The following is a 26,475-nucleotide window of genomic DNA, read 5'->3' as shown; positions in this document are numbered from 1 at the left end:
GATATACTTTCCAGGAAGAGAAACTTCTAGTCACTGACCAAAGAACAACTTACGAATTACTTGCTAGTTCATGGACAGTTCCAGAAGAACATTCTAAATTTCAAAGTGACACAACACTTGGTCATGCCAGATAACTAAAGAAACCTACTATGTATTATGCCACCGAATCTACCAAAGCGAAGTCCTTCGTTAAAACAACAATGGCATTGCTGACTTCCAAAAATTGAGGTCTACATTCTTTCCCCTCTACATCTCAACTTTAACCAGTATTAAAAGTGCAGAGAATGATAACGCTAAACATATACTCCACCACATGATTGTGTGAAAGCATCAGAATTCAGAAGGTAACTGTGTATCAGCTGTAAGCAAGTCCTTTCAGCATCAACTAGGAAATCAATGACATGAAAAATGCAGTATAAGAGATGAAGCCTCTAGTTCCTCGAACAAGTCAGGTGTTGGCGAAGGAAAGCGCAACGGAAATTGAAAGAGTTTTAATGTTGCTGGCAATATCTATCACTCTTAATAAAACAAGGCCCCACTCATGAACTAAATTTACTCCATGCCGATGTATCAAAAGCTTTAGAAACACACCCGTATGGATCCACCTGCCTCAGAACGAAAACATAAATACAGTTATTGAGCAGTCTATGACCCATCAAAGAGAGATTTAAAGGCAGGCAGTTTGAATGTAGTCATATCTTCTTGGTATTATTGCATGAAATTGTAAGGGGCTTCAGGAGCATGCATGCTTACAAGTTGCATTTTTTCATCATAATCACCCATATTTTTGGGCTTCGACAGATTAAGTTCTACAAGCTTTCCTGGTTTGCAACATAGAAAAGAGGACAGGGGACGGTTGAAGACCTTCCTAATCCTTCAAAAGGAATTGTGGCTTATAGTCTGCCATATTCGTTGAACATTTTGAGATATAAGCCCACTTGTTGAGTCACTGCCAAAAACTCGCCCCCTTTTTAGGTACTTCTGCATGGCAAGGGGGTCTAGATCCATTTTGTTTGGAATCTAGTATTCTCCTAAGAACATACTACAACAGAAGGGGATTGTCAAAACTACAAGTGGAAGACAACTAGGACAAAGATGCCAGGATAGTACAAAAAGAATGACGCGAGCCGTTGATCTCAGGTAGTCAGGTCTGAAGAAATTTCTAAGAATGCAGTGTTTCAGAGTCTTCTGTAGAACAAGTAAGAAAAAACGCATCTTTAGTGCCTGTAAAAACTGTGTGTTTCTGTGTTTTAATTTGTTTTTTTATTAATTTTAAATTAATATATTTTTAATATTTTTAAATTATTTTAATATATTAATATTAAAAATATTTTTAAAATATTAAAAAATATTATTAATATATATTTTAATATAAAAAATTATTTAAAAACCAACTATAACCATATTTACAAAACTTAAAACTTAAAGCTTTAAGTAGAGTCGTAAGAGAACTTTAATGGCGCGGAAAGTATTTCTTGGGAATTTCAGAGAACTCCGGCGCAGATTCTAATGATGTGTTCAAGTAGAATACATACATACATATATAAAAGTTTATTTAGATTATGTAACGGTGATTAATTAATATATTTAAATGTTTAGAATTCCTTTACAATTATAAAAAATTCCACGCTTATAATATAAGTTTAAATATTTATAAAAACAATCACACAATTGAGTTTTGGAGAATGTTCAAAAGGGTGTCTCAAAAGCAATTTGAACAGAGAAATTTGTAATTGTTTCTGCATTTTCTGCTCTCGAGATTTTCACCGAGCAGGGGAGCGGAGCAGACACAGAGAAGAACTGGTAAACACTATACTCTCAAATCCCAACAGTATATACTGGGCCTAGGCTATATAAACATTGAAAAGGCTTAGATATTTGGGCCTTGTGAATGTCACAAAGGCCCATGAATAAACCCATGACAAAAAAAAAAAAAAAAACCCTAAATGGGACCTGGGCTATATTTTTTGTTTTGTTCTTGTCAGGTATGCAAGGATGATGTGGCGTGTTTGCAGGGTTTAATTAGCATGGAATGGTGGTGGTCAATGGTGAAAGGTCACCAAAACCACACACCACTTTCTAGTCAATTGTCTCAATCTAAACCCTAACAAATCCTTCAAATCCAACTACCCCATTTGGCAAAAATCAGCCTTTATAAACTCTCACACAATCACGTAGAGCCAAGCATCAAAACATTCGATCCCATGGCACGCCAGCTTCACTTGAAACAAATACCGCTAAGCTCATCAGGACTTGGCCTGCCTGCAGTTACCCTTCTCTTGTGTGCATTTGCCTTGTTTATGTGCGCTTCTCATTCTCGTAAATGGCGTCGTTGGAGTGCTTGTTATGGGCCCAGTGACCACGATCCTGTTATACAACTCAACACTGAAGATACGATGTTGGGCATAGAACATGGCATCCATGCAGGCAGTCTTGATGACAGCATGTTCAGTGGTGAACAGGTAGTTTCAGTCTGGAGGAAGAACATACTCATGGGCGGGAAGTGTCAACTGCCTGATTTTTCAGGCGTCATCATTTATGACTCAGATGGAAACGTTGTCACCCCTGCCAAAAATCCTCGCCCACTCCTCACCTGGAAGTGAAAAAAATTGTAGGCCTTGAAAACTGGGCATTGATATTTGAATTGTCCAAAGTGTTTGTAATTTTACACAATTGCTTCAATCAATATGTCCGCAGAAAGTTTTCTATAAATAAGAAAGTAAATTACGGTTTATGTACTCAGTGATTGCGTTGTTCAACAGCTGCAAGGCCAAAATAGAACAGTGCACCCTGGAAAGATGGGGAGAAAAAGCCAGCATATTCCCTCATAATAATCATCACAAATATTAGACTAGCGGAAGAGAAAGCAAACCAGAACACTAGCGTTTGATATGAATTGATATTTATTTTAACAACAATCAACTGGGCCTCAATGATTCTTTCTTGCTAGATGAAGAAGACCGCCCCCTAAATGCCACAACTCTTAGCTTCCCCACTTGCTTCTTCACACCTGGAGATTTTTTTCTAGAGTAGCTTGCACTGGAGGATTTGACTCCTTTTGCAACCTTAACAGCCTTGATAGATTTTGCTGGAGTGGATGCTTTTCCAGATTTCTTCACCGAAAATGTAGCCTTGGTCCGCACACTGGTGGATGCCTTGGTCCGTGCACTGGTGGATGCTTTTCCAGATTTCATCACCGAAGATGTAGCCTTGGTCCGCACAATGGGGGTTTTATCGGTTGCTGACTTATTATTGCTCTTCTGATTGGATGCTTTAATCAATTTTGCACTCTTCCCCTGCTGTTCGGTTATTCGAGCCCTAGCAATGTCTCTTCTAACACCATCTATTGTGAGGGATTCCAAGCTCTCATTCTTCCTCATTGCCTCTTCAATCCGAGCAGCTAACTGCTGATCCTTTCTAGCCACCAAGCTTGTCACTTTCCCTGTAACACCAACAAGACACGTCTAAATCTAAAACCAGAAAAAGGTGATTGCCACAAATTTACAGAATTTCTTTAAGTGTGGGGTTCGTATTTCCACTTGCAAATTCAAATGAGATGACAATTAATTGTGAAAAATAAGTTTTGGCTCATATAAGTTTTTTTTTTTTTTTTGCACAAGTAGATCTTAATGTGCCAGCTTCAAATTTCTTTTCAACATTTAAGAGCATGCCACATTGCTTCAGCAAATTGCAGGACACATACCTTTTGCACCCATTCGAGCAGTTCTTCCTGTGCGATGGAGGTAATCAATCTAAAATGGTCAAAGACAAAAAATGCAAGGATTAGACTTGTTTATTTTTTACTTTCCAGTGTAATAATCGATGCACCACCATAGGTGCAGTCCTTCCCCTCCTCCAAACATCCTCTGGGATTTAACAAGATTCAACCCAAGAAATGTAATAAAAACTGTTATTTGGCATCCATAGGGATTGGACTTTCAATTGTTAGCAACTGACACTGAAAAAAAACGTTACTTACAGAGTTCAAGGGGAAATCAAACATGATGACATGGTCCACATCTAAATCAAGTCCTCTAGCAGCCAAGTCTGTGCAGACCAACGTGGGGCAATCTCCATCATCGCTCTTAAACTTATTCAGATTCTCAACCCTGAGTTCACAAGGAAAAACACAGTTTGTTAAATACTACAGGCTAACATTCCTGCATGCACACCAATGATGCAGTGAAAGTATCAAATATCTGGATTAGATGGTTGGAAATATTTGTAAACAGTCAATATTGAAATTCTTCATAGAAGGAAGACAATCAAGTAAACATGTATATATTTGTTATTACATGCATGCAGATAGATGGAGATGAATGCGCAATACCTAGCGCATTCTTTTTTCCTCTTTGGATGAAAAACAGGCAAGTCAGGTGCTTTTATAAAAATCACCATCTATTGTATCATACGCACAAGTTAGATTGCAGATACAAGAAGGGGGACAAAAAAACATTTTAGATCATCTCACCTCTGTTCTGCTGGCACCTCTCCATGGTAATTGACAGTGGAGATCTGATTTTCAGCAAGAAAGTGATCTGCAGCACGGCTGGAATTCAAAGTGTTACAGAACACCATCACTCTATTTCCTTTCGCTAAACTAGGCTCAAGAACCTGCAATCACATGGCATCCTAACTAAACATCACCATTTGTGTATAAGAATGTCAGGTAGGAAAAAACAGCAGCAAACAAGAGCAGCTGACCTGCAACAATGCTTCCAGCTTGTTTTCAGAACCTGAAAGCTTTATGAAATCATGACGAGCAGATGCTATCTTTTTATGGAGTGTTGACGTGCGCAGATGCTCTATTCCTTGAAACTCCTCGTCAATCAGCTTTTGAACTGCCTGCAAAACCTATGAAGATCAACTATCCAAATTCCTTGAATAGAAAGTTATGTACATAATCAAGCTCAATGATTTTCAGCTAACAAATAAATAACCATTCACCAAACTGAAGGTGGATGTTGATAGCACATATAGACAACTGAGTGTGTGCTCCTAAACACATATGCCCAATGATATATGGATTTGTTTATATAAAACAGATTGCTGATAAAAGCTAGAAGCCTGAAAATTTCAAGGATTTATCAAGAGCTTGAGCAACCCACTTTAATCACATAAGAGGATCAAGGTGATAAGATGCTACTTCCTTAAATTATGCTGACTTGGAAAAAAGTAAGGAGTTGTGGAAGCTAAGAATAAAATGAGGAAAACATTCAAAATGTTGGGAAATTCCAGAAGTAGCTTAAGAAAATTCATCCATCCCCATCAGGTCCAAATGAGAGAGAGAAAATAGAATTCAGTAAAGTAAATGTAATCCTTTGCTGTAGCATTTCCCTAGTTTTAATACAGCAGAAGCAACACATGTAAGTAGTAATTAGTCAAAAGGTCTAGGTGGATATCTAGCAGAACAAGACAGGAATCACCCTTAAGCAACTTCTCGCGTTAACAAGCCATTTAGATACACCACAAAGAAGTAATGCCCATTCTCATTCCTGCTGCATATGGGAACGACAAATATAGGAAAATTTGTTGGTGTGTTAGCATGCCAGCATCCACAAGACCTGCTTATTCAGATAAGTCTCAAAACATGTGCGTGTCTGTGTCTCTGTGCGCTCATTGTAAAAGCAACAGAAAGCAAAATTATTTTAGGTTATGAAAACAGCACACAGATTTCCATTCATTCAATAAGATGATCGTCCAAGTTTGCATACCTTTGTCATTGTTGCAGTGACTAAAATAGTTTGAAACCCTTGACCATCAGCTTTTGATGTGCGATTTTTCAATGGGCCCAAAAACTTGTGAATGTCAGGACCAAAGCCACGATCAAACATGGTGTCTGCCTCATCCAACACCTACTAAAAGATTAGCAACATCATAAAATGTAACAAAGTCATTGCAGCAAGAAGAAGCTGCCATAAGCGAGTTCTTCACTGTATCTTAAAGCAGTGGTCCAAACAACCATATTGAAAATTTTGTAGCACGATCACTTGTTCTAGAAAAGTGAAAATAAATGAAAGGATTCAGATACTCACCAAGTATTTTATGTCACCATAAACCATGTTCCCATCCTGAATATGTTGAAGAACCCTACCAGGGGTTCCCACTACCATGTCAATTGGATTATTCAATGAATCCTCCTGGGGTCTCAACCGGCCACCCCCACTTACCATAGTAGACCTGAAACGTGCATGATGACCAATGGATTTTGCCACTCGAAAAACCTGAAACCCATTTATTGTTATCAATTGCAAAGGCAAAGCCACAGGTTGAGAAAGGTCCAAATTCAACTGACAGCATGGAAAATAAACCTGCTCGGATAGTTCTCTTGTGGGACATAGAACAACAGCTCGTGGACGCCTGGGCTTCATTAGCCTACCCAACAAGGCCTCATCCCGTCTCAGCAACTATAAGACAAACAAAATAAATAGAAATTTTCCTTTTGATTTAACACCTAAAAGACTAACATAATTCACACGATTTTATGTTTACCATTTCTGAACACAAGCATACGAAGTAGTCGACGCCAAGAATGAATGTTAGTGAACTATAAATGTTAAAATAATAGACAAGAAAACACACACAATCCATATTTCAACAATTTCAATATGCATTGAACCACAATGCAATTCCAAAAACACAACGAAACCTCCAAACCTTCCCAAAATTCAATGCACCCAGAAGTGAAAAAGAAAAGAAAAGAATAGGTAAAACCCAAAATCTTAATCAAAGCAACAAGCAAATCAATCAATGAAAAATGGAGATAAAAACACACCTGAACAAGAGGCAACATGTAAGCCAGAGTCTTTCCAGACCCAGTATGGGAACCCAAGACAACAGTTTTACTATCCAAAATAGCAGGAATACCAATACATTGAATCTCAGTAGGAACCTCAATCCCCATCTCTCTAACAGCCCCCATAACCTCCTCACTCAATCCCAACTCCTCAAAACTACCCGCAATCTTTTTCCCTTTCTTAGACTTCTTAAACCCATCTTCTTCTTCTTCACCCTCGATGAGAACAACTGGTTTTAGTGCGGTTTGTGTTTGAGTGTCCGTTAGTTGAGGTTTTTTAGAGTCTTTAAGGTGTCTAAGTCTCAGTCTCTCTAGTAGGATTGAGTGTTTTATTTCATCCGGTTCAGTTGCCGCTGTTGTTGATGATAAAGTACACAGTGGTCTAAAGTTAAACCCTAGTAAAAACCTGGTGGGTTTTTTGGGGAGTTTTAGAAAGGTATGATAGAGTTTGGTCTTAGAAGACAGAGAGAGGTTTAGTAGAGTTCTTGAAGAGCTTGCAGCTGCCATGGTTCTTTGCATTTTGTTTTGGATTTTCCGTGGGTTTTTGGTTTGAGGTTTTTATGTGTTTGCTTTTGAGGTTTTTCTTTCGCCTCCTTCACAATGGATTTTGATAAACGGATAGAGTGGGTCTGATGGAAATGTCTACTTGGCCCTTGAGGATCTACACGACAAGTCGTATGGTCGCCATGGGCTCTTTGCTAGTAATCAAAGTTTCCTGCAGCCCTTAAACTTTAAAAAGGCCTCTCCTTTTCTTTTTTTTCGTTTTTGCCCTTGGAGAAATGTTGTATTTGCATTAAAACTAAAGATTACTAAAATATTATTTTTTATTTTTTAAAATTATTTTTAATATTAATATATATTTCGATTAATTTAAAAAATAATTTTTTTAAAAAAATATTTTCTAAAGCTGCCTTAAGAGCGCTGAATCAATTCAGGCTCATCAGCATCAGATTACTAGATTATCAACAAAAAAAAAAAAAAAAAAAACTAAAGAGACTCGGTGTTGTGCTGTGGAACAAGACGTGTGTGGCAATATGCTGTTTTTGTCTTTCATGGTGACAGCTGAAGAAGAAAGGTAAAATAATTTTTTAACTGGGATTTCATATTAAACAATGGCAAATCGGTTTTTTTATATTTTTATTGCACAATAAATTTACTAATTATTCTTATAATTAAAAAGTAAAACTTGTCTAGTTAATAGGAGCTTTGTGTCTTCTTGTTTTTTTAAAAATAAATAAAAAACTAAAATACCTTTAATAAACAAAATATTAAAAATGCTACATTTTTTTTATATATAATTAGAAATTTTGTTTCATTTTTTTTGTATTTGTCTTCTATAACCTAATCTCATCTCAGTTTATAAGCTAATCTCGAGTCATTAATTTTAAATATTAATCTGATTTAAATAGATTCTTAGTTAATCATGGTGGTTAACTCAAAAAGAAATTTCTTGATTTTTTTTATTTTTGATTTTATCTTTTGGCATTAAATTATTAGTCTTGAGCCTTTTACTATGATATTTTTAAAAAATTTAACTTTTTAATATTAATTTAATTTTACATATTATAAATTAGTAAAATTACCTCTAATTAACTCAAGTTTTTTTTCTTTAATTATTTAATTAATTTTTTTAATTTTTTAATATTAATTTATTGAACCTTAAATTTTATGATTTTTAAATTTTTTTTAAGTCACAAATTAATCAAATTACCAAGTTTGATTCATGTTATCATCGCTCGTACACTACCAAATCAAGTTCTGGAAACTCCAGCTCCAAGTTTGCTTACCATGAGCTCAATAGCGCGTGTAAGGATAAAATGTGAAATTAATAAAAAATTATGAAAATTAGCCAAAAGCCCAAAATAGCAGGTGCAAGTATTTGTACAATCCTGCAAACTTCACCTTTTATTCAAGAAATTATAACTCTGCAGTTTCAAAAATTAACAATATCTGCAAGTATTTAGCATACATTTTGCAGAGTAAAAGTGTCGACCTCCAGAATTCTTTACTACCATTGTTGACGATAAATCAACTCAACTGTAATATTCAGGCTTCAAGACACCAACATAAGGCAAATTCCTGTATAGTTCAGCAAAGTCCATTCCGTAACCCACAACAAAGTAATCTGGACACTGCAGAAAGAAGCCATCATTTCCAACTCAATACAAATAGAAGGGATGTAAGATTAAGCTTATGCGGCAGTTGATACCAATGCTAATGAAACATTAATATGCAGTCTAAACAAATAGTATTTTGACAGTGAGCCAGCTAAAGTCCATGCTAACATTGGTTTCTAATGGAAGGCATTCCCGGTTTCTGGAAGTAGTTTGAAACATTAGAATTAATCTAAGAGTCAGATTTTTAATCCAGCTCTGGATCCAGTCACAGTTTCTAAATGCCACTCATCCAACGGCGAATAGTTCCACTTCTATCCAAGCAGAGTAGATATATTTACAGTTACAATTGCTCCCATATGTGAAAGAAATTGATTAGGATAGAAAGGCACACAGCAAATTAAAATGAAAGTATTGAGAAATTGTTCCAATGGAAATGGAAGATGAAGAAAAAAAAAATTCATATAGAAGAAGCATATTTCGAAAGCAACTCGTGGTTTTTGCAACTAATGGAGAAACAAAAACAATCAGGTTGACGAGTTCCGATAATGGAACAGTGAAATAGGTGTCACAACTAAAATATTCAAAAACACTTCTCACTATTCAATATCGAATGTCATTAATAAGGATTACATCAAGGGGTTGGAGGTGTTTCATTCCACCTAATCTAGCAAAGAAAAATTTGCTCAATGGAACCACGTAAGAAAGAGGGGTGATGGAAATTTTTAAGAATTTGGATAAAGATTAAATTCTTTAAAGTATTTGTGAATCCAAGAATTGATCAGCATCAAAATGAATGCAATGGTGAGAACCAAAGAAAATATCCAGGTAAAGAACTATATGAGTATTATTGTCTTGATTTATACAAAATGTTAAATATGAGTATTATTGTCTTGATTTATACAAAATGTTAAATAGTTCAAGACATTATTTTGCCGAGTAAATTCAATAGTATTTCACTAAAAACTGTTTAAAGTCAAAAGTTGCTTATCCTAATATAGTAATCTATCAAATCAATACTTTCAATATCTTTGAGTCATTTTTAAACTGATGAGACAATTTCATTCATGTGAAGAATTATTAAAAATTTATTTAATTAATATAATTTAAACAAATTATGGGGGAATGAGAAATTAATCTCAAATAACCCTTAGTATTCCCCCTAAAAAAACCCTTGATTTTTCTAGATTTAATTATTGATTATGGTAACTAATCAAATGTTGATAACGACGAGAATTATTTTTTATTAATTCTTCAACGTTTTAACTTCTAAAATTCACTATAAAAAGGAGTAAAAGGAGCTTTTAACTTGAATTTTTTAGATTTTACACATTTTTCCTCGCTTTATTTTTAGTATTTTTCTTCTCAGATCTAGAGGTTAGGTTCATCTTGTTGAGAGATATTCAAATTACATGATCTTTTATTCAAAGACCATGTTTAGAAATGCATATAAATCAAAGTGGTGGTGTTGAAATCTTGAAAAACATATTACAAACATCCTAATTGCAAAAGTAACGAGCAAGAAAACCTTAAAGACAAATAATTTATTCTTGACAACAAAAAATTCATTGCTTTAAAGTGCTTCAACAAGTAAGTATCATTTTTATTTTAATTTAAGCATAGTTAATTTTATTGTTAGCATGCATGCTAGAATTTTTTATTTTATATCAATTACAAGTTTGAATATATAATTAGTACATATGCTAGTATTCTATTATTATTTTTATGTTTAAAGTATGTTTATCATTAATTATACTTTTATATGCTTATAATTTTAAATATATATAAACTCTAGGATGTTTTTGTGATGATAAACTAAATATCTTTCCTCACTAATTTATATAACACACAGGGGGAGAGTACCTCAAATCCTTGGTAATATTTTCCATCACCCAATAGTTCAAAATGCACCTTCCTTCTGGTTGGTTTATCAAGGAAAGTACACACTGATACAGAAGATGCTCCCTTGGATTCGAAGTGTTTAATGAGACAAGATAAAGTGTTTCCTGTGTCTACAATGTCCTCAACCTAAGACAACAACATGGTAAAGCTTTAAGCAGCAGAAAACAGCATTGCCTTAATCAACAATCCCTGATAAATTATAACAGGCAAAAAAATCATTAATGTAAAATGATTTTAATAGTTTTTCCATTAAATTATACGTGTCATTTACTATTCATGTTTGTCTAACTACAGATCAGTCATATGCGTATGGAGGGAAATGAGAACATCCCATATCCTGAGTGTTTTTTTTTTTTTTTTTTTCACAGAAACAATGTGTCATTGAACAGCAGTGATTGATCTAAAACATGGATCATTGCACATGTCCACCAAGAGAAAACATCCTGCAACTTGATTTTAATAAAGCCAATCTGTTCCGGAGTTAAGACATGAGAGGATCATTTTCCATACCATGTGATTGAATCAATTAATTCAAAAGAACCATACTTTCTTGGAAAGATCATGATAACGCTTCATTTGATAAAATATCTCTTCCAAGGTTTAATCCATGGTGTTAATTCTTTTAGTCTCATTGAACTCAATTCCGATTCCTTTTCAACTTGATTTTCTACCAGTTGAATACTTGTAGAACAATAATTTTGGGGGTTAGGCGGAACATCCGTTCAGAAATGAAATCCTACATGACTGTGGTCAAAATTAGCATCCAATACATTAATTTATTGCTAAGAATATATATATAAAAAAAAAACTCGGGACGTGAGGCATAGTAAGTTGTACGAGTCAAAGGAGGAGAGATACCAGAATGACGTGTTTATCTTTAGCATCGAGCTTCAAGTCGAGCGAGATGCGGGGAGCTCCGCTGGACTCAGTGCCAGAACCGTATGATTCGGAACGAATGAAATCAACGGAAATGGGGAGTTGGATTTGCCTGACCAAGTCAGCCAAGAACAAGAAAGCGCCAGTGGCCACGCCCACAACGAGTGGAGGGGGAGAAACAGAGGAAAAATCGGAGGTGATTTGAGAGGCGAGTTCGGTGACTCGTTTTGAGATTTGGAACTTGGTCCAGAGGACCTTTTCTATGTGAGAGTTTAAAGACATAACTGCGGTGATGGGGCCGGAGAGGGATGAGGGGCAAGAGTTTTGACTGTTGGGTTTTGGCGATGTTGGCCGAGCACAAAGATCTCTCTCTCTCTCTCTCTCTCTACTTTTAGAGTTGTGTAGAGATTAATAGAGAAGGGTGTTTGCTTGAGTTGACAGCTGCGTTTTTTCCCCATTCAGGGAATAAATTTGCCAATTAGGGCAGTAAATTAAAAAAAAATTAGTAATTAGTGTAGTAAGACCATGTTGCGGTTAGATATATTATTTTTAAGCACGGTAAGGCAGTCGCTGTATTTTTAAAATGCAACACAATTAAATTATGATATTTCAAGTTTAATCGGTTAGTTAGTTTGTAATGGCCAGTGAAATTAATTAATTGATTTTTAAAATAAAAAAAAAATAAAAACAGTCAAAACTAGAGATCCTTCAAGAGATTTTTTAAATTTAAATATCTAGTAATCCACGTAATGATGCAGTGGTTATTATAGAAAAATAATATTAATAAATTCTTATAAAAATTTAAACACAATTTAAATTAAATAAAAAATTATGGCTCTAATCTATGTAATGATGCCGTGATTATTATAGAAAAATAACCTCAATAAATTTTTCTAATAGCTTAATCACAGAATTATATCTTTTTTTAAACTTAAACTTATCTAACCGATGTATAAATACATCCATTAAGTTATTTATGTAATATATTTAGGGCAAATTTTCATTTAATTATAACATACTTTATATTTAAGTGTTCATAATCATCTACTATTGTTTAAACAATAACTTTTTTAATTTTTAATTAGAATTTATTTTTTACTCAACAAGTTGTGACAAATATGTATATTTTAACCCAAAATATATTTAGAAGAATTTTTTTTATAAAGTTATAATATTTGTATGAAATGACCGTTATTTAATACTATTAAATCTAACTAGTTAACGGGTCGAGATAGAAGATTGGAATTTGATTATGTTGTAGTTCTGAAGCACGACATAATCAAACTGTGCTTTTTCATCAAAAAAAAATTAACATACATTAATTCGCTAATTTTTTTAATTTATTGTGCTAATTTTACAAAAAAAAATCATAATTCATAACCATATTTACAATTATATTAAAAAAAAGTTTTTATTCTTTTGGCAACTTTACCCCTTGACCAAACCCAACCAAAAAACATGAAAGATGGTCTTACTAGAAGGTTAAGGGCTATGTTCTTTTAACAGAGGCTTAAGATTTTGAGTATATTTATTTTTTGTATTTTAAAAATATTTTATAGTATTTTTTTATTTTTTATGCTCTAAAATAATTATTTTAGATATTTTCAAATCATTTTAATTTTTTAATATTAAAAATAAATTTTTTAAATTATTTTGATATATTTCTAAACAAAAAATATTTTGAAAAACAATTATATCATATACCAAATGAGCTTTTCATCTCATGTTCACAACATGAAATCTATAACTTGTTAATTCAAGTTAGTTTTTTTTGTCCAAACATGTTTTATTGATTTTTATTGTTGTCAAGTACTCCACATGGAGATGCACGAGTAAGATTTTAAATTAATGTTTAATATAAAATAAAAAAATTTAATTTTATAAACATGTTTTCATATCATGATTTTTTTAATAAAAAATAGAGTTTATACTTAATAAAATAAATAAAAAATATGTTTAACTAATAAATAAAAAAAAAATTGCTACAAGTAATTATAAAAAATACTAAAACACGTGAGCAAATCATTAAAGTCCAGACCACCATGTATAGAGACATAAGGCATCGTAGATTGTCGCGATGCTTTTTTTTCCTTTCTAAACCATTTTTTTAAGACATTTGCCTTTTTATATCCACATCAATGTCTAATTTAAGTAACTTTGTTATGAATTAACATAATTTAAAATGACAATATCAAAATATAAATAGCGAAGAAAATAGGTGGATGGTTTCAAAATTAAGATGAAAAGTTCATTTTGTTCTTTCAACTTTCTAAATGATATATTTTTTTTATACTTTGATATTTTAAAATTGTAATTTTGATATAACTTTATTTTTTTTATTTTGAATTTAGTGTTTGAGAGATAAGATAGAAAGTAATCAAATTTTAATTGCAAAGAAAAAATCTTGATTTAGATCAATTTTAACCATCAAAAATATTAATTTTAATATTAATAATTTTTATTTAATAAAAAGAGTTTTACTATATGTTCTCCCCACATCACTTAAGATGGTATATTCGAGCTTGAAAATTTTTATTATTATTTTGGATTGATTTTGTTATTTTGGGTGATTTTTAATTTATTTAAGGCTAAAAGTGAATTTATCAAGATTTTTATAGTTTTAAAATATTTTAAATAAGAACATGTTCAAATTATTTTTTTCGGCGAACTTTCTGGCAACCAAAGAGTCATTGGAAACTATACCAATAAATAACGGGTTATCTATATTTTTTTTAAAAAAAAATAAGGAACAAACTATGCATCATCCATACTTTAATGTAAAAAAATTAAAGAGACATGGCTTGAGGCCAAGCCTTTTTGGATGGTCAAGCATGAAGTCCCACACACGCACCTAACCTTTTTTTTATTTTCCTTTTTGTTTTTATTTGTTTCCCCCTACATTTTACACTCCATTTTATTGACTAGAAAATAATTTGATTTTTTTATCGGATACCACTGAAATTCCTTTTTTATTTTTTTCATGAAATCATTGATTATCTTTTTCCAAAAAAATTTTCTGTCGCTACATTTTTTTATGTTGTTTAATTAAATATTGGTCATTATTTTATTTTTTTACATGAAATTACATGGAATTATTTTTTTATAACATCAGTCGAGTTCTTTTTTTAAGCCCTCCACAATGGCTTTGGGTCATGATAAAAAAAAAATGCATTGAAAAAAAATATTGTTGCAATAAAAAATACATTGCTAATAGCTTGTTAAATATTAAAACCAATTGAGCTTTATAATAAAAAAAACAAAAAATAAATGCATGTGCAAATATTATACTCACACTGTTTTGTATTTTATATTTTTTTGTTTATTTTATTTTAGAAGTTAATTATGGTTCCTAAGAGCAAAGGATTTTCATTTAAAAGGAAAACAATCACAGTAATATTTGAAAATAATTTTTTAAGTAAAACAACTTATATCTTAATTTTCTAGACACTAGAGATGACCGAGAAAATATTTAACCAACAACAAGTCGTCTATAGAAAATGAAGCGGATGACATGTCCTTTTAAAAAACCAAGAAACCAAGAAGAAACTAATTAGACGCACGAACATAGCATATTGAGCCTAGTTGCTTTTGGTTTTTTTCTACTTTATATTATTTTTATTTATTCAAATTATAGTTAATACCTTCTTATTTTCTTAATTTTAAATTATCTACTTAAAAAAAATTAATTAATCATTTTTATTTTTATTTTTATTTCAGCAGGTTTTAATTTGATTTTTTTATTTTAAAAAACACCATATAAACCTTAGTAAATTAATTTACAACCTCAAAACATCCTTTAATGACTTTAAGAAATGAGAAATAAATTAATAAAAAAAATTCAAGGACCACCTTGATATGCCTTTTCTAGCATCGTTGAAAATTAACACCATATTCATTGAACTCCCTTTGCAAAACTCATCGACATCAAAAGTGGTTTTTTTTTATGATTGAAATATAATAATCTAAGCATTTTTTCTCTCATTAATATTTTTTAACAATTTTCTCTCACCTCTACAAGCATTCATAAAATTGAAACATGAAAATAAAAGTTTGATATCAAAATATAACATTTTAAAACTTCATCGACAAAATAAATACAAAAACTTACACTTCACGAACCAAATTTATTTTTTAAAAAAAAAGATGGGGCCTTTTTTTTTTTAACTTCAACTTGATATTTTATTTCAAAAAATTAATTTTTAATTTAATATTAAAATATTTTTTTGACACATTACATATATGAAAACATACAAACAGAAAAAACCTGGCACATAAAATTACCCCAATATAACTTGGAAATATAAAATTTTAAAGAAATAAGGTTAGATGATTAAAATGGAAGGAGAGTGAGACAGAGAGAGGGAGAGAACATTGTTCAGGGAAATAATGCAATCAGGGTTTTTACTTAACACTGTCATATATTCTTCTTCTTCTTTTTTGAAATATTTTTTGTTTGAAAAAAAATATTAAACTGATATTTTTATAATATTTTTTAATAATTTTAATGAGTTGATTTAAAAAATATTATTTTAATTAAAAATGTTTTTAAAAAACATATTATACTATACGAAATGGGTTAGTATAGTAATGTTATTATTTTTCAAATCTTTTAGTTTATTTTTAAAAAATGCTCTAAAATTTATTTTCTTTACTATTTCTGTACTGGCACACCCTGGACTTCTCCAATCAATCCTTTAATAAAAAATAAAAATGGCTAGCAAATATTTTCAAATCCAACATCGATTAGCAGCTAAATACATGCCACTGAAGTTTTATGTGGCCCTCTAATAACGATCTTTGCCTTCGGAAACATTAATGTCGAGATAAAATTCAAAGTTGGGTTTATAGTTTATCTATGTATTCTCATAGTGTGTTTTTATGTATATTTGTAAAAAAATGATTGATAAGTTAAAATGAAAGGATGAATGTTATAGATAAATAAATAAATAAATGATAATCAGAAAAATAAAAGAAATACAACGGAAGAAGTGCAAGAGAAATCATTCCAATTCCTTCTTTTTTAGTAGTAATCCTTCTTGAAAAAAAGAAAGACAAAAAGGAAACACAAAATCCTTCAAGTCTCACCTCTTCTCCATTGTTCATTCTTCCTATAATCTTTTTTTTTTCCTAACAATTTTCTTTCACCTCTACAAGCATTCATAAAATTGAAACATGAAAATAAAAGTTTGATATCAAAATATAACATTTTAAAACTTCATTGACAAAATAAATACAAAAACTTAGACTTCACGAACCAAGTTTAATTTTTTTTTTAAAAGATGGGGCCTTTTTTTTTTAACTTCAACCTGATATTTTATTTCAAAAAATTAATTTTTAATTTAATATTAGAATACTTTTTTGACACATTACATATGTGAAAACATACAAACAGAAAAAACCTGGCACATAAAATTACCCCAATATAACTTGGAAATATAAAATTTTAAAGAAATAAGGTTAGATGATTAAAATGGAAGGAGAGTGAGACAGAGAGAGGGAGAGAACATTGTTCAGGGAAATAATGCAATCAGGGTTTTTATTTAACACTGTCATATCTTCTTCTTCTTCTTCTTCTTTTAAATATTTTTTGTTTGAAAAAAAAATATTAAACTGATATTTTTATAATATTTTTTAATAATTTTAATGAGTTGATTTAAAAAATATTATTTTAATTAAAAATGTTTTTAAAAAAACATATTATACTATACGAAATGGGTTAGTATAGTAATGTTATTATTTTTCAAATCTTTTAGTTTATTTTTAAAAAATGCTCTAAAATTTATTTTCTTTACTATTTCTGTACTGGCACACCCTGGACTTCTCCAATCAATCCTTTAATAAAAAATAAAAATGGCTAGCAAATATTTTCAAATCCAACATCGATTAGCAGCTAAATACATGCCACTGAAGTTTTATGTGGCCCTCTAATAACGATCTTTGCCTTCGGAAACATTAATGTCGAGACAAAATTCAAAGTTGGGTTTATAGTTTATCTATGTATTCTCATAGTGTGTTTTATGTATATTTGTAAAAAAATGATTGATAAGTTAAAATGAAAGGATGAATGTTATAAATAAATAAATAAATAAATGATAATCAGAAAAATAAAAGAAATACAACGGAAGAAGTGCAAGAGAAATCATTCCAATTCCTTCTTTTTTAGTAGTAATCCTTCTTGAAAAAAAGAAAGAAAAAAAGGAAACACAAAATCCTTCAAGTCTCACCTCTTCTCCATTGTTCATTCTTCCTATAATCTTTTTTTTTTCCCTGACAAATACACAAGTAGTTGAGATAAGAAATTGTATTTTACTCCTGTTTATTTGCTAGAAAATATTTTTTAAAATAAATTTTACATAAAATAAATTTTTAAAATATAAATTATTTTTTGATGTTTAGTAGTGTTATGGTAAATGAGTTTGAAAATATTTTTTGGTGTTTAACTATGTCATGGAAAGAATTATTTTTTGATGTTTAGTAGTGTCATGGTAAATAAGTTTGAAAATATTTTTTGGTGTTTAACCATGTCATGGAAATCAATTTGAAAAACAACTTATTAATATTTTAATTATTACAATTTGAAAAATAACTTATTAATATTTTAATTATTACATTAAGTTTATTAAAAAAATAAGGACCAAATATGATAAAAAAGTTAAAGGATGATGAAATTAAAAAAATAATCTAATTTCATACATTATTTAAAATAAAATAAAATAAATAATAATTAAAAGAATAAAGATAAAATCTGATAGATAAAAAATTACAATTAAAAAAATAATAGGAGAAAAATAAATATCAATAAAAATAATAAGAATCAAAATTAATATAAAAATAAAAAATTTTAAGGTATGAAATTGAGAAAAAAATAAAAAAAATATATAACAAATAAAATATTGAAGATAAAATTTGATATAATAAACAAATAACAATATATTTTTTCGTTTTTTCTCAACTTCTAAAAAGTATTTTTTATCTAAAATAAAAAAAATATTTTTCTGAAAATCAAACTAATTTTTTTTAACTAAAAAATATTTTTTATTAAATAAATTTTTAATGAAAAATAAAAAATAATTTTTTTTAAATAACTTTCAATAAAAATAGAACATTAAATAATATAAGCGGTGGACTTTCAAAGTCGAACTTGAAAGTTGAATCTCCTTCAATGCTTATGGAGAATTCTATTACAAGTATGTAGCCCTCTACGATAATAAATTGGGCCATGGCCCATATCAAGCAACTGGCCCAAAGTTCTGAATCTTGGCGCCAAGTGCCCAAAATTTAAACCACCAAAATCCCCTCTCCCCGAGGGGGAAAAAAAAAAAAACAGAGAGAAATAAAACCAAGAATTTGTAGCCACCCAGAACAGAAGAAGATTATGCATACGGCCTTCATCGCCCTACGGGAAATGGGAATCCGATGGTGCGGGAGAGGACCGGTTCAGTGGCTGTGACATAATCGCTAAAAGAGATGTTCAAGAAACCCAAATTGAGTAACTATGATTATGGGCCCGGTAGTGGAGATAGCTGCAAAGGCAATATGTACAAGATAATTTTTTCAAAGAGAAGTACAATTGATATATCTCGAGGTACTGGCATTTTAATTAATGAATTGAGAGATCTCTCATGTTTAAAGTTTCATAGTTTTAATTGTTTTGGTTAACTTTGAGTTGCAGACAAGGAATCAAGAAAATAATGTTCTACAAAGACTGCTGAGAATTCAAAATGGAGTGACTGCATGAAACAAGTGAGGAGGAGGAGGAGGCAAAGACTTCCCAGCCAACAATTGGGAAAACCAAAGCTTCCAAATGGGTTGATCACATGATATTAGATGAGGATGATTTTAGTTTTGGGAGGGGAAGAAATGTTGGAGCTCACTACCAGAGCTATATATTCGATTGGGAGACCATATTGGATGACAATAGAAAGGTAGAAGATGATGTTCACCCAGACTTCATGTGCAAGATCTTTTACTTTGTTCATCACTCTTACTTTTTAGGTTAGAAACGAAAATGAACTGAAACTAGGAAAGTTTTGAGCTATTTGTCACTAATTTGCAGTGTAGTTGATCTCGTTTGAGTGGTTGTGCTTTTTTCAATGCTTTAAGAGGTTTTAAATTTAATCTTCCTCTGGAAAGGCACATTTGATATTAGAAACTCATCATGTAATTAAATCAGAGACTAGAGAGTATAAACAAGATGCATTTGTGCTTACAAAACAGAATATGGTGGTAACTGGCAAGTACACTCCAATGCAGTAATGTCCTCATTGTTGCTAAAATTAAAGCTCAGAAAAACCGTCATGTTTCCAAGCTCTGATAAGTGAGTCAAGCTTTGTCAACACAGGAACAAGTCGAATAAGGTGATGGGCGATATCCCACTTCTCTTCTTGAAAGCAGATACAAAAAGGAACGCTCTTTTATACTTATTGATTGTACGGCATTCAATGCAATTTCAACTTAGTTTCTGTTCTGTCGAGAGGGAAAGAAAGGACAAAAGCAACTTCTAAGTCATGACATCATCTTGGACCCACGCCGGTGTAGTTACTGTAGTTAAGCACCTTTGGAAAATAAGGTTTTGTTTTCATCTCGAAAAATATGTTAGATGTAAATATTTTTTTGGTGGTTACGAGATGATGTAAATATAAAGATGAAAGAAGTAATGGTGAGGTGGTCGTAGTTGTGATGAGATAATGACAGACTTTGTAGTGATGTTGATAACATGGTCATGATGATGAAGAAGAAGGTGGTGGTGAGGTGGTTATGAGATGACAATGGTGGTGAAAAGTGTGGAGAAAGAGAAGATAATAATGGTGGATGAGAGGCTGGTGAGGTATGGTAGTTGAAATAGTTAAATGATTTATTATTTAAAAAATAATTTATGAAATTTAATGAGTTGAAAATACTTTTTAGTAAATAAATTAAATTTGAAAGTTAACTATAAATATTTTATATTAATTAATTTTTCTGTAAAATATTTAAAAAGAAAAAATATAGGAAAATGCTTTTTAGAAAATATTATTTGAAAAATAAATATAGGAAAAATTTAAAAATATTTTTATTACCTAAATAGAAAAGAAATTAGAGTTAGGTGTGGCATCATATGCGTTGTTCATGCCCTCGTTCCCTGAAAACAATAACAAGGCAATGAACATGCAAATTTTGCAAGCTGACGCTACAAATTCATGAACCATAGTAAATCCACCTCCGGACTCATAATTAGGTGGCCGGAGCTCAGGGGCATATTGAACACGCTTAGTTTTCACTGTCGCCTGTGAGAGAAGACTGCAGCCAAGTCAAATTGAACCCGCATTGCATTGCGTGCTAAAAATTCTCCACGTCACCCCCAAGATCTCAGAACTATCCACACCGGGAACGCAGAATCTGACAGGGTAAAAATGTCATATCGACCCCTTTTGTTAATATAAGATTATTAAATAAAAACTTGATTCGTCTATTGCTCACCTGGTCTTTCGAGAATGGCGGTGATGATGATATGGCATCGCATTCTGTCTCCAATCCACAGCACCACTGGTCTCCTGTCAACTCATTCCTAGCCCAATTTATAGCTCACTGTATAATTAATTAACCAATAGCTACGCATTATCATAAAAAAAAAACCAAAATCCGGAATAAAATTCTATGATAGGTCAAAAAATAATAGTTTAGAGAAACATAAAATAACATGAAAATCCTAAAAATCGCTAGCCTTTTCATGTCCCCGAATCCAGATAAAAAAATCTACTCAATTTCGGTGGCAAGCCACCAATCCGCTAAAGTCCTAGAATATTAGTTTCAGAGAAACTCCAAGAATGGCCGATCGGTCATCAAGCCCTACAAAAATTGGGCTCATAAGCGCCATTATGTATTTACCCACAAAAATAAGGCACGCTTCATTCATTGAGTGCCAAGGAACCAAGCTGATCACCAACGCTAGAAGCACCAACTTCCTGGAGGACTTGCATTGCCTCAGCCACCTTTTTCTTGAGAGCATCGGGAGATTCAATAAGATGTAGCACCTCGGTTTGATCCATCTCCAATAGCATCCCAGTCACCTTTGCCACTTGATCTGGCTCAAGACGTTCCACGAGGGGATAAAGCTGTTCACCCAGCATCTGCCAGTAAGCATAAAAAAAAAAAAAATAGTTACGTTTCATACATCCATATCCAACTTGCATAAGGTGCATTTTCTCAAAATGGGGGAGAAATGTTGTGTTACATACCACCATGCGCTTCTCTGGTGTAGCAGACGCCAAAGCAGTTGTGAGAGCTGAGATGGGAACGGGAGCGGTTCGCTGGGCATCACTAGGAGTTATAGGCATCCCTGATGCCTCAAAGGGAAAAGGCACCACTGGACCAACAAAACCTTGGGGAGCTGCAGAGGAATCTATGCCATTTCTTGCATTTCCCATGTATCTTAAGCCTTGATTGGTATTTCGGTGCAATAGCTGAATTTAAAATGAAGCATATATATATCAGACATGTACAAACAGTTGTAGCAGAATAGTTTTTAGATCGACTCAAAATATATATCAAGATTAGGGGCAACACTGAATTGAGTACAATTAGCCCATGATACAAAACAATAATGAGAATAGAAAGAGCAAATAGATCAGGTAATGGTGAAAATAACAGTGACCACTCTCCATCATGTAATTAACAATCAGAGGAAGACAATTCAGACACAATGTTCCTAAAAAATTGCAGTGCAATAATACCTCATACTTTAGTCATGAAGTTCCAATCAAGCAAGCTCGTCTTTACAATAAAAATTTCAGAAAAAATTAAAATGATTTGCCCATGTAAAGCAGTAAAACTAACATAAGAAAATTACCAATCACACCACTTACGTAAGGGGAAACATGACATTTCTTAAGTGACAGTTAAAGGAGGGAAACGTTGAAAGATATTTAAATGATAATGTACCTGCTGTTGCTGCTGAATCTGTTGGTGGTTCCCTCCACGCCGAATACCCATCCTCTGCCCTTGTTGTCCTTGCCTTTGCATCTGATATGGCATGACAAAGTTTGGGCCGACACCAGCACGCATTCCAGGCAAAAGTTGCTGCTGGAAACCGTAGCCTGTAGGCTGAGGAGGCATCATGCCAGCAGTTCCTTGGCCAAAAAATAGCTGCTGGGGTGCCAGCCTGGGGGCCCCAGGATGATATCCAGGAAGCCCTGAAGGCATAGGTGATAGTCCAGGTGCCTGAATTTGAGTAAAATGTGCCTGAGAAAAAAAGCCATTTAAGACAATCCATCTACACTTTACAAATAAAGTGAAAATATAGGCGATTACAGCCGATTCTAGACTTATATACTTTCAAACTATTGAACTTTAGAGCCAGCATAACCCTCATCTCTCTGTGCACACTGCTGTTGTTTTATGGGGAAAAAAAAAATCAACTTTAGGTCTTGAAAAGTAAATAGCAAGACAAAAGCAACCCTCAGTTTCCTGAATATATCTTGCTTTATCCATCTTCATCTGGACCTGGTTTTACAGGGCATCTGAATCATTTCACACCCCCAAGCTCATCAAAAAATAGCAAAAAACTAGTCATTCCGGCTGTAAATCGAGGTCTTGATCCAGATTAACAATGGCAATAATACAAAGCTATTGGAGAGTTCAGTAGTCATATTTTATAGGTGCCACCAGTATAAAACAGATTTGAGGACTATGCAAGACATATACAGGTCATATGAAAAGTTGAATAAATGATCATGTGATTCCCGGCAACAAAGGTTTCCTTATTGGAGCAAAAAAGAGGAAAATAATTGTTTGATGAGAAAAATATGCAGTAATGAGGATCACCTGCAGCCGAGCCTTCCTCTCTTCTCTGCGTTGGGCAACGGCTACATACAGGGGTTTCTTTCCTATCATCTTTCCATTCATTCCATTCATCTGAAAACAGAAATTGGTAATAATAGATTAATATACAAAAAAAGGCAACTGTATAATCACAAATAAAAATTAAAAACTTACAGCTCTTGAAGCTTCCTCAGGTGTAGAAAAGGCAACAAAACCAGAGCCCTTACTCAGTCCTTGTTGATCAAGCATAACCTGAAGAAATATTAGCACATGGATAACAAAGAAAAATTTATTTACATGGAAAAATAACCCAGGTATCACTTTTGAAAGCATCTACATCATATTTATTACTTTATAAATAAAATATACCTTGCATGATGTTATAGATCCAAACTCAGAAAATAATTCCTTCAGTTTTTCATCATCAATTTTGTCATCAAGATTTTTTAAATACAGGTTGGCCGCCTTCAGTTTCTCATATCTGCTATTTCTTTCCTGTTCAAACCTAGCTTTCAACTCTGCCTCCCTTTCTCCTTTCCTCTGGGCCCTCCCCACATACCAAACCTTATCATTGAAAGTGGTCCCGTTCAACTTCTCAACAGCAGCAGCAGCAGAATCTGGGCTCTGGAAGTTCACAAAACCAAAACCTTTGGACTTCCCACTTTGGTCCTTCATAACAATTGCACTGGTGATGGCACCATAATTGCTGAAGAATTTCTCAAGGTCCTCATCAGAAGTTGTCTCCGACAAATTCTTAACATAAACATTTGTAAATTTTGGTGATCCAGTGGCCTCAATCCTTTCTTGGTGTCGAACAAAACGTCCAACATAAACTTCTTTATCATTTATCAGCATACCGTTCAACCGATTGATTGCACTTTGAGCAGCTTCCTCATTTTCAAACTGTACAAAACCATAACCTTTTGATTGACCATTGTTGTCAACAGCTACCTTGCAGGAAAGGACAGGCCCAAAGGAAGCAAATGTTTCCTGCAATGCCTTGTTATCAATTGAAGTGTCCAGGTTCTTGATAAAGACATTTGCATGTCCACTCTTCCTCATACTGGGATCACGATGGGAAACCATAATTCTGATAGCTTTCCCATTCAAAGGGGTGAAGTTCAGAAGCTCCATTGCATTTGCAGCTGCAGTTCACAAAACCAAATTCAGGATCAAAATGCTGAGAAGGGATTGAGGAAAATGACGTGTGCCCTCATACTTCAAGTCACAGGGACAGAATCTGTACACATATATCTAAATTGACAGTTACATAAACTTAGGTGTGCAACATTCAAAAGGTGTGAGGAAGGCTGGCAGAGAAGGGTATCGGAAATATTGGATAAGGCTGGGAAAAAACCAGGGAGTTGTTGTTCACAGTGGCTGGCATTCATGGGTTGTGCACAAAAAAGTTTCAGAATTTTTTCTTAGAAACCAAGAAACAGAAAAAATCAAGCGTCAATAAATAAAACTCCAATTTCCCCTGTTTCTCCTAACCTTTGCATTAAAAAAAATAATTAGATTGATCTTAATAACTAGGAAAACTATAAATAGATTGACACCACTCAGTACAAAAAATAAATTAAATTAAATTCTCAGAACTGATGCATGCACGCACGCATTGATTAACAATAAAACATGAAAACAAATTAGTATCAGGGACTAAAAACAAGAGCCAAAGAATCGTATAAAAGGCGAAAAAAAGTTACCATCTTGAGGATTGCTGAAATTGACATAAGCATAACCAAGTGAGGCTCGTCGAGCCTGATCCCTACAAACCCTGATGGAAACAACCTGCGCCACCTGGCTAAACAGATCAAACAGTTGTCCTTCGTTAACGTTATGCTCCAGATCCCCAACGTAAAGCGAAGAATTCGGAAACTGCCCTGCTTCAGCCGTTCCCGCTGTAGCAGCCACTGCCGCTGGTTGAGCCGTAACCGCTGGTGCCGCAACTGCTGCCGCCATCACTTTCTTTCTTCTCTGAAAGAAAAGGAAAGGGGATGAAATTGAGATATAGTAATGCTAGGGTTTGAGAATGGGGATGGAGATTGAAGAGAAGTAGAGTTCTTTGTTTAAATGGAATCAATTTTTTTTTATTTTTATTTTTTTGGGTTTGTTTCCTCTTTGGAAAGGGAGAGGTGGAGTAAGGAGAGTGAAAGGAAAGGGAGGCCGAGAGAGTTTATATATGTGAGGGAAAGGAAAGAGACAGGAACAGTTTCTTCCAAATCTTTTGTTTTGATTTGATTCGTTTAATAAATTAAAAACCTTTTTCAAAAAAAGAACCGCAGGTGTGAGTTGGTTGTTGTTTGTTGGGGAGATTCATGACGTGGCATTCTATTCAAGGCTTTGTTTGTGCCGGTTACCCCTGCAAGTTGTTTCTTTCCTCGGATGGGCTTTTTTTCTTTTTTTATTACGGTCTTCTTTTATTTATTTATGTTTAATTTGATGGATGCGCGCCTTCCGCTCTGGTTTCTTCGAGGCGTTTTTTTTTTTTAATATGAAAATCAGCATATTTTAATAAAAAAGAAATAAAATAAAAATATTTTAAATAATAGAAGTATTAAAATATTAAAGTTTAGAATTATGATATTTTAAAAGAATTACGGTTCTCACAAATTTTATTTGATTTTGGAGTAGCGCGTGTAGTTCACGCCAGTTGCTATTGTAGCTTTTTCTTGATGTTTGTTTTTTTTTTCTCATCTATTTTTTAATCTAAATGTGCTGTTTTTAAAATAATAATAATAATAATAATTAATCTACGCTATTTCTTCTAGACTTTCTAAAACATGTATTAAAAAGTAAGGACATCCATGTTTCTTCAGGGGTGAAAAGGGAAATTAAAATTGATCCAGAAAAGTAAAAAGAAAAAGGGAAAAAGCTACAGGAACGCGAAATGGGTGATATTTGATTGAGTGATATTACAGTGCATAGTACTTTTTACAAATAATTTATATTTTAAAATATATCAATTAATTTTTTGTATTTTTAATA

General features: G+C 32.6%; 4 protein-coding genes across 4 annotated transcripts; 1 reads left to right on the top strand and 3 right to left on the bottom strand.

Moving 5' to 3' along the window:
• The first annotated feature begins 1,952 nt into the window (after positions 1-1,952).
• On the top strand, positions 1,953-2,734 carry LOC105139898 (nucleolar protein). Its single transcript, XM_011046532.1, has one exon. It carries the CDS (start codon positions 2,205-2,207, stop codon positions 2,601-2,603), a length of 399 nt encoding a protein of 132 aa, XP_011044834.1. The 5' UTR covers positions 1,953-2,204; the 3' UTR covers positions 2,604-2,734.
• Positions 2,678-7,469, bottom strand: RH39. Its single transcript, XM_011046533.1, has 9 exons — positions 6,776-7,469; positions 6,312-6,407; positions 6,036-6,224; positions 5,715-5,855; positions 4,705-4,845; positions 4,472-4,614; positions 3,980-4,109; positions 3,704-3,752; positions 2,678-3,442 (listed from the first exon to the last, which is right to left on the bottom strand). Exons 1-9 carry the CDS (start codon positions 7,313-7,315, stop codon positions 2,919-2,921), a joined length of 1,953 nt encoding a protein of 650 aa, XP_011044835.1. The 5' UTR covers positions 7,316-7,469; the 3' UTR covers positions 2,678-2,918.
• Positions 7,470-8,645: 1,176 nt separating this feature from the next.
• Positions 8,646-12,101, bottom strand: HGPT (Hypoxanthine-guanine phosphoribosyltransferase). Its single transcript, XM_011046531.1, has 3 exons — positions 11,671-12,101; positions 10,774-10,938; positions 8,646-8,928 (listed from the first exon to the last, which is right to left on the bottom strand). Exons 1-3 carry the CDS (start codon positions 11,968-11,970, stop codon positions 8,830-8,832), a joined length of 564 nt encoding a protein of 187 aa, XP_011044833.1. The 5' UTR covers positions 11,971-12,101; the 3' UTR covers positions 8,646-8,829.
• A 9,207-nt stretch (positions 12,102-21,308) lies between these two features.
• Positions 21,309-25,735, bottom strand: LOC105139896 (polyadenylate-binding protein 3-like). Its single transcript, XM_011046530.1, has 7 exons — positions 25,194-25,735; positions 23,857-24,632; positions 23,662-23,739; positions 23,491-23,580; positions 22,609-22,908; positions 21,906-22,130; positions 21,309-21,797 (listed from the first exon to the last, which is right to left on the bottom strand). Exons 1-7 carry the CDS (start codon positions 25,447-25,449, stop codon positions 21,576-21,578), a joined length of 1,947 nt encoding a protein of 648 aa, XP_011044832.1. The 5' UTR covers positions 25,450-25,735; the 3' UTR covers positions 21,309-21,575.
• Between the last annotated feature and the right edge of the window lie 740 nt (positions 25,736-26,475).

Source organism: Populus euphratica, unplaced genomic scaffold (genome assembly GCF_000495115.2).
Source record: "Populus euphratica unplaced genomic scaffold, PopEup_1.0 scaffold185.1, whole genome shotgun sequence".
In the NCBI taxonomy this organism is placed as follows: Eukaryota; Viridiplantae; Streptophyta; class Magnoliopsida; order Malpighiales; family Salicaceae; genus Populus; species Populus euphratica.
This window is presented reverse-complemented; position numbering and strand designations above follow the sequence as displayed.

Excerpts from the sequence above, each read along its gene's own strand:
- LOC105139898 (XM_011046532.1), top strand. The coding sequence starts at position 2,205 with ATGGCACGCCAGCTTCACTTGAAACAAATACCGCTAAGCTCATCAGGA.
- RH39 (XM_011046533.1), bottom strand. The coding sequence starts at position 7,315 with ATGCAAAGAACCATGGCAGCTGCAAGCTCTTCAAGAACTCTACTAAAC. Across the intron at positions 4,110-4,471 it reads GAGGTGCCAGCAGAACAGAG|GGTTGAGAATCTGAATAAGT; the intron begins GTGAGATGATCT and ends TTGTGAACTCAG. Across the intron at positions 3,443-3,703 it reads TGCTCGAATGGGTGCAAAAG|GGAAAGTGACAAGCTTGGTG; the intron begins GTATGTGTCCTG and ends TTGGTGTTACAG.
- HGPT (XM_011046531.1), bottom strand. The coding sequence starts at position 11,970 with ATGTCTTTAAACTCTCACATAGAAAAGGTCCTCTGGACCAAGTTCCAA. Across the intron at positions 10,939-11,670 it reads AAGATAAACACGTCATTCTG|GTTGAGGACATTGTAGACAC; the intron begins GTATCTCTCCTC and ends TTGTTGTCTTAG. Across the intron at positions 8,929-10,773 it reads AATATTACCAAGGATTTGAG|TGTCCAGATTACTTTGTTGT; the intron begins GTACTCTCCCCC and ends TTCTTTCTGCAG.
- LOC105139896 (XM_011046530.1), bottom strand. The coding sequence starts at position 25,449 with ATGGCGGCAGCAGTTGCGGCACCAGCGGTTACGGCTCAACCAGCGGCA. Across the intron at positions 24,633-25,193 it reads TTTCAGCAATCCTCAAGATG|CTGCAAATGCAATGGAGCTT; the intron begins GTAACTTTTTTT and ends TGTGAACTGCAG. Across the intron at positions 23,740-23,856 it reads GATCTATAACATCATGCAAG|GTTATGCTTGATCAACAAGG; the intron begins GTATATTTTATT and ends ATATTTCTTCAG.